The following is an 8142-nucleotide window of genomic DNA, read 5'->3' on the forward strand; positions in this document are numbered from 1 at the left end:
AAAGGTATTAAATTATCATATAATTGAGACAATAATCGTAGAAAAATCAGGACTAAATTTCTTAGAAGGGTTCGTCGTAAATCCTTTAAACTTTCTTCGCTAGTGACATCTACCATTTTACTCTTTTAACGTACTTTGAATAATATATGGTGATAAATCAGATTGGTAAATGTATCTTGTCCATTATTGAGTCACAATAAATTTTTGATCCATATATACAAATACATTTTGTAAAACGAACTATACAGATTAAATTGGTCGTAAATCGTTTAACCTTTTGTAAAACCCATCATAACAGATTTTAGAATCTAAACTCTGGGAACAGTACCAGTAGAGACTGTGAGACTGGGTTAGAACGAGTATGATCCAAACAACAAATTTAACCAAAAAATAAATGGACGAATGGAAAATTTGTCTCTGTATTTGGTAACCAAAATTATAAAACCATTGGTGCACTTATTTTTACATATTTATTTTCAATGATTCATACAATTTTCTCAGAATTTTAAGTGGGTTAGTTCTAACGCGGTAACTGTCGGAATATACGTACTCGAGTGGTAAATATAAGATGACGTAGCTGTGATTTAAATTTTTTATCTTTGTTTTCAGACATAACACCAACCACTCATGTGTTCATTGTGAAGTAGACGAAGCTGTATATCAAAGAAGTGGCAAATTTCCACGTCTATTTACGAATTGATTTGATAAAACATGAAGACGAATTGCGTTATATATTGGATAATACTGTTCGTTAAGACTTTTGTTGAGAAATCTTTGTATATGAATTACTGGATAAACAACTCTTTCTTTGTACTTTGTGATTTTTAAATCTGAAACCAATAAAACACATTACGCATCAACAATAAACAGTTTTATATCTGTCTCTGTTTTGCGAATTACAATATACAAAAAAGGTGATGTGGTATGATTGATAATGAGCTATTACAAACCTATAATCATCTTTGTAACGTTTTGTGGACTGTTGTTAGTCTTTTTTTTAGTTGACCAAAGTGGTGTTATAATTCCTATACTCATAATTTTGGATTTCCACTTTGGTATCGTCGTGCTGCCAAAAACGAGCAAAACCCTTTACAATAAGGTAAGCTATAAAAGATCTCAGGTAACCTAAATTTTAAAATTTTAAAAAATAAAACGAACCTTCTTTTAAGACAATGACATGTTATGAAGAAGGAAATACTCTTTCAGGAACGAAAACCATTTGAAAATAACCCGGCTTCTGATTAGGGTTAAGGACATTAAGTGTGCAGTTTGTTTGAAAATGCTTATGAGCGTTCAGGCATACATTTAACCTGGGATAACAGTGATAAAGCCGGAAAATGCATCAGATGTTTTCAAAGAACAAGCACCAAAATGATGAAAATGATATTTCTTGTTCAAAAAACAACAACCATGATCAATAAACTGATATTCTTATTTCACATAACAAGCTCCAAAATACTTTCACTGTTTTAGATCGTGGACGACTATACAAGTATACACATTGTTTTTCACTATATAAAGAACATACTCGAGTCTCAATAGTAGTAAAATTCCAATACCCGCATTTCTACAATTGTAAGGCTGGAAAAATCAACTCTGATATCTTTTGTAGATCGTAATGATTCCTACATAGATTTTACATTACTCTGTCATTGTATGCATCATTATCAGGAAAATAAAAAAAGCATAACAATACTATCAACAGAAACGTTTTATATCCTGTAATTATATAATAATGCATTAATTACAGATTCTACTTCAAAATTTCAAACTTGTATTATCCTCACGTAAATACAGATGAAAAGTTTCATTTAATCTGAACGCTTATCTTCACAATACTGTAACTATTTCAACTAGTTAAAGCTTTTGGTACAGTTTAGATCCGTTTTTAGTTCCAGCAAATTTAATAGAATCAATGGTTTCTGTATAACATACTTTAAAGCATCTGTTCTATTCTGTAGTGTATTCACAAGGAAACTACTAACTGCTCCTTGTACAAATTCGCGATACTCTGGAAGTTTTGTTGTATTCGTTGTTATTTTACAATGGTGAACATCTCGACATGCTTTAAAATAAAGGGTAGGCATATAGGGGCTGAACACAATACTTGGAAAACATACATAACTTATGTCCAATTTGGTTGAATAGAAACTCTTAGACGTATAATTCGTATACAGTTGACACACAGAAATGACTCACCAGTGTAATATGTAAAAGTTTCGGAGTCAATTGTCTAAATGAATTCTTAATCATGGTAGTTTTTCAACTAGATTACAGACGAACACGTCGTCTTAAGCTGGTACATGCCGATTAATGAACAGTTTTATAATGTTGTATACTAGTATTTATAGGGTTATATAAAAAAGAAGATGTGGTATGATTGCCAATGAGACAACTCTCCACAAGAGACCTTTATAGGGTTAGTTTAAATTCGCAACTATTTATGTGAATTACATGTAGGAACTTCTAAGCGGTCAAAGATATAATTAGTATTTATTTTTTTGCAATAAATAATTTCATTGAAAGTTAAAGCTTTCATTATTATTATAATAACATTATGTTATTTTTCTAAAATGACAAAAAGTAACACCTACCAGCCCAAGGCTCAGGGTCCAATATATCACAGTGACCAAAGTCCTGAAAATACCAAAAACAATATATATATATACATCCTATTCAAAGTCAAAATGGCAGACCAGGAAGCAATAGTCGTTTCTCTAAAACTATATAATATATGTGCTTTCAAGCAAAATCAATTTGAAAAAGATTAAAATTCTTAAAGTGGAAAACCTCCGAGATGTATATTTTGATACTCAAATGTAAGGTAAACTTTCATCTTGTTCCTCAACTTTCCTTGTCCCGCCTCTTATGTTTTAAAAATCTTTTATTTTAGGAAAGTGTTTCGTTGATTGACTGTTGATTGTATTTATTTTCATTGGCTATTAGAACGAAAACAAACAAACAATAAATCGGATTAAACTTTCCCATTCTGAAATGACGTGTATTTATGCATCCAGCACAGCTGAACGGACGTTCCTTGTAGTGGAGATGACCTCTCAGACCGAGAAATTGGGGCCAATTTTTATAACGTGGGGTATCATCGGGATAAAAAAATCTCAATAAATACACTTAAAAGAGTAAATGGCACACATTCTTTGAATAATTAGTCGATATAATGTTACATTTCGTCCATCCCAATGACTAAGAAAAGAACTTTACTAAACCATAAAATACCTTTTATAAAAACGAAATAACAACAGATGGTCGTACACAATTTGAATATCATAGCAGAGTTTATATAAAATACTGAAAAGTTTTTCAACAATTATGAATATTTACATAAAATCCTGTTGTTCACTCTTTCTAATTGCTTGAGTGGTGTTTAAGACAATTTCAATAAATCATGTAAGTGTTACATGATTTGGACAAAAAGGATTCTATTTGTATCTGACAGACAATAAATCTAATTACTACCAATAGAATTTTGGTTTAGGTTATGAAAAGCTCTTATTTATCTTGGGGATAAATACTAAAAAAAATCCAAAATTTATCAAAACCATTTTAAACCATCTTTAAACATTTTTAGAATATGATGACCAAAAAAGAAACCCAACTGATTATTTTGAATATAATCACTTAAACGACATTTTAGTTATTATTTTTGTTATAATCAAATGTTGATTTACTGTTGGTTGCTTAACGTCCAGTAGCAAATATAATCAAATGTCACCAGATGTGATTTACTCATAAACTGTATGTAAAAAAACAGCACTGGTACTTACTGCTACATTCATTACAATTTTAGGGCAGCTCCAGAGGTCATAAAATGTATTATAGTCATAACCAGGAATTGCACATTTATTTCCCTCCTCTGATAGCTGTGTTCCATACATAAAGGCTGGCATTTTAATATCAATTTTGTCTTTGACGTCTTGACTGTAAGGTTCTAGGAAGACGGTCGACTGGAAAAAAATGTGAGAGTTTTATCTATTGATTGTCTAAGTAATTGTTAAAGTTCCTTGTATAATCAAGGCAACATTCACAGTGAATCTTCTAGACCGAATTTTTCAATATTTTTACAGTTCTAAAATTATATGCTCTTCAACTTCGTACTTTATTTGGCTTTTTTTAATTTTTTTTAATCGAGCGTCACATATGAGTCTTTTCTTGACTAACGCGCGTCTGACTCATAAAATTTTAATCCTGGTATCTATAATGAGTTTATTGGTATCCATAGCTATGTACTTTCGACTGTTTCGGGTGTTTTCATGTTATGTTAATCAGTATAATGAACTGTATATGATATACGTGATTGAACCAGATCTAAAGTCTCGTTCCTGAAAGTAATATGATTTGTTTTGTTTGTTTTTTGTTGTTTAACGCCACTTACAGCCACTTTAGCTGTTTCATGCAGGCCAGTATTTATTGATGGAGTAAGCCGGAATAGCCATAAGAACTTTAGAACTTCGGCAGAAAAGTTCATACATGTATGTGAAACGATAAAAAGTCCATAGTCTGTATTTAGATATAAATTAAAATTCATGCATTACTTGCCTATTGTCTTTGAACAACACAATAAGAGTACACAATTATATAACTTGATTAATATCGTATTGACATAAATACCTTGAATAACTTAGGCTTTTCTTTGATCATCTTTAGAGTAACATCACACCCAGAAGAATGACAAACTAAAGCAGTCGTATTCCATGCTATAGTAGCCACTGTTTTATTAGACATATAATTCTGAAGCTAAAAAATAAAAGATTCAATTTTTTTTTATATTTAAGAATAATTATATAGAAACTACGTGAAAAGTTTATGAGATTTTGGGGGTGAACACTGAAAAAAAAATAACTTCATTCAGTTGACATTAGTCAAGTCATGAAAGAATTATATTTCATTTTACTTCCATGGTCAAGTATACAACGATGCCAGGGGCGGATCCAGCCATTTTTAAAAGGGGGGTTCCAACCATATGTTCCCATTCAAAAGCATTGATCGTAAAAAAGGGGGTTCCAACAATTACTAGTTTTTCTTCTGACATTTTGAACTTTGCACAATTAGTTATCGCAATTGTCATTTCGTTGGCGGTTTAAGATCCTTATTTCTCGCATTCTGTGACTTTTGACGCAGACGAGATAAAATACAATTTGTTATTCCCTTCCTTAAATTTATAACAATCCTTTCTAAAAGTGTCCGTTTATAAATATATAATATTTAAAAAAAAGTTTCGACTCCTTTAGGCAAAGTCGACCGTAGATGAATTTCGCTATTATTTAAGGTTCTTTTTGGTCATATAGTTCTTCTACTGTTTAGGTTCTTATACATCTTTTGCTTTCAAATATTAGGCTTTGAGCATTCCTGATGAAGGTAAATCAAGAAACGCGTTTCGGGCGCATGAAATTTATATAGTGTTGTTTTCATTTTTTACAGTACATGTATCTTCATATGTTGCATGGGTTCCATTGATGTAAAATCACAACAACGTTTGTCCACGATCAAATCTGTATTTACTTTGAAAACTTACCCAAGTATATTGGTCAAAAAATTTGGAGATGTCTTGTTGTAATTTATTTTCCTTCTCAAAGTGAACATTTTCTACAGGAAACCGATAGTCCATCCCAAAAACAATAAAACCATGAGAAGCAATTCTGTATAATACTGTTTCGTATAATTCTACCAAAATGTATCCATTCAGACCGCCAATGAATAAAACTACTGGATATGTACCTGCCTCTTGAGGAAAGTAAGCTGTAAAATGCATTTATGTAAACATAATGTTAAAATCTGATAAAAACACCAGAAGTGCCCTAGCATGACAATTTAAGATCTGAAAAGTTATAATATATGCCATCAAGAATTACAACAACTAAATGCAGAAAGTAAAATTGGCATTTCTTAGTAATAAAGACGATTGGGCTTTATGCCGTTGAAGGAACAATGTATACTAACCCTTCTAAAGAACCTTGAATGCCAACAGTTTTCATGAGATTCATGCAAGCTTGGTATTTGTAATCTCATATTCTTTTACCGGCTGTCGGCACCACAGATATGTAGGATATGTGTTAATGATTGCAATTAAAAACAATTGTTTTGGCTATCGTGTACAGCAGATAGTTTTACTGTGTTTCCGATTGCTATTGCAAAACAAAGGATTTTGCAATAGTGTATAGCAGATTTTAATCTATGTCACCTTTTGTATTTACCGCACCGATAGCTGGTGGTAGGAGTGAATTAAAACTTTATCTATGAATCGATATCATACAAGCTTTACCAAGCCCATAGCAAGTGATTTACATTTGCATTTTATTATAGTAAGCTTGCATTGGTTTTGGTTATTTTTTTTTGCAAGCCTTTGTCTATTTTTAGTTGCCTTGGTCGGTCACACTTTTCTCTTAATCTATGGCTGCCACACTCACTTGCTTAAAATACAGTTTTGTTTGAGATTGTGGAAAAGCAACTTTTTTCATCAATTGTTTATGATTTTGATTGATCGGTTTTGCTTTTCGTCCAGTGCCAAATATTTCATGCATATTCAATACGTTTGAGTTTCTGTGTAAATCACGATTAACTTTAAATCATCTTCATGTATGTGTAAACTAAGATGAAGTTAAGATTACCTTTTGTATGTAACGGACTCTTCTGTGCTGTTTTGGTAATTGTCAGTTCCCCAACCTTCAATGGTTGATCAGTATAAGGGTTTCCTTTATCTACATATATTGCACCATCTGTAAAAAACAAATTTCATGTCATCATGTTGCTGACAAAGAAGCGACCGAAACAATGATTCTTAACCTTTTATGGTCGCCATCAAGACTTGGTAATATGGCACGGTACAGAATAATATCTGTGTCACAGATTTTGATTGTTGTAGTTTCTTTTCATACTATTATTCACGTTTATTAATCCTGGAATCTATGAGTTTTATTACAACCACTGGGTCGATGCCACTTCTAGTGGAGGTTTCCTCTCCGAGCGTATCACCAGCCCTGTAGTCACCACATATGTGTTGACATGAATTATCATTGATATGGTCAAAATTATAGATTAACGTTGAACTTTTCGAAATACAAAGGATTTTTTACCCCAGGAATATATTACCTTACCTGTATATGGCAAAACCAAAACCTTTTGGAGTTTTGGGTTCTCAATGCCCTGCAAATTCGTATTTTATTTGGCCTTTTAAGTTTTTTTTTATTCGAGCTTCACTGATGAGTCTTTTGTAGACGAAACGCGTGTCATGCGTTTAAAATGTGAGTCCTGGTATCTATGATAAGTTTAATGGTCAAGAGTATATATATATACATGAATGGTACAGCAAATCACCTCAAATAACCAAAAGACAACTAGTGGTCAACATATATAGGATTTGTTACCAAATGTTCCTCACTACCTGATTTTAACAAGAGTACAATGGATATATATATGGCGTACACTAAAAACCCTTCTTTATTCACAATTTTTAACAAGAATTTTGTTTACCGCAACTACGGAGACAGATCATTGCGGTTTCTAATTTGACAATTGGAATCCTCCAACTTCTCTATGGAATTTTTCATCATCTTTTTTTTAATCATCCAACTTTGTATGCGTTTCCCAACTTTTTAAAAAAAATATGTCAACGTTTTGAGTATATTAGAAACGTCAACGCTGCTTTGTGTCCTTACTACATGTATTTTCTAGTGCAAACCACTGCTGTCTGTAGCTGAAGCAATACTTTTTACAAGATAACAGCTCAACACAGTTAAACAAATTTTAAATATGTGTGTACATACAGTAAATGTGAGTTCTTAGAAGCATATCAAAATGTTATTCAAAGGTAGAATTAATGAAACTGAACGCACGATTTTGATAGTTTTCTAACTTTTCGCTCTTCGGTCATAAGGTTTTAATTGCCAACAATGTGATTTTAATCTAAAAACAAATTTAAAAAACGGGTTTGTTATAAATCATATCAGTACCGAAGTACTGACTACTTAGCAGAGATACCCTCGGGGACTGATCGTCCACCAGCAACGGTATCGACCCAGAGCTGTAAAAAATGAAAACAACATATCTATCTATTGTTATGCAATAGTTACTTTGTTTTGTTGAGTAACGGCTTTTTGTCTTGGCAAAGCGTAAGTACTTACCATACAT

At 32.0% G+C, this 8142-nt stretch overlaps 1 protein-coding gene across 1 annotated transcript; it reads right to left on the reverse strand.

The window, feature by feature from the left end:
* Positions 1 to 1728: 1728 nt before the first annotated feature.
* Positions 1729 to 8142, reverse strand: LOC127702775 (uncharacterized). Its single transcript, XM_052207077.1, has 7 exons — positions 8136 to 8142; positions 6624 to 6731; positions 5531 to 5754; positions 4627 to 4752; positions 3783 to 3962; positions 2595 to 2637; positions 1729 to 2065 (listed from the first exon to the last, which is right to left on the reverse strand). The coding sequence occupies exons 1-7, from the start codon at positions 8140 to 8142 to the stop codon at positions 1854 to 1856; spliced, it is 900 nt and encodes a 299-aa protein (XP_052063037.1). The 3' UTR covers positions 1729 to 1853.

This window comes from Mytilus californianus, unplaced genomic scaffold (assembly GCF_021869535.1).
Source record: "Mytilus californianus isolate M0D057914Y unplaced genomic scaffold, xbMytCali1.0.p SCAF_5, whole genome shotgun sequence".
Lineage (NCBI taxonomy): Eukaryota > Metazoa > Mollusca > Bivalvia > Mytilida > Mytilidae > Mytilus > Mytilus californianus.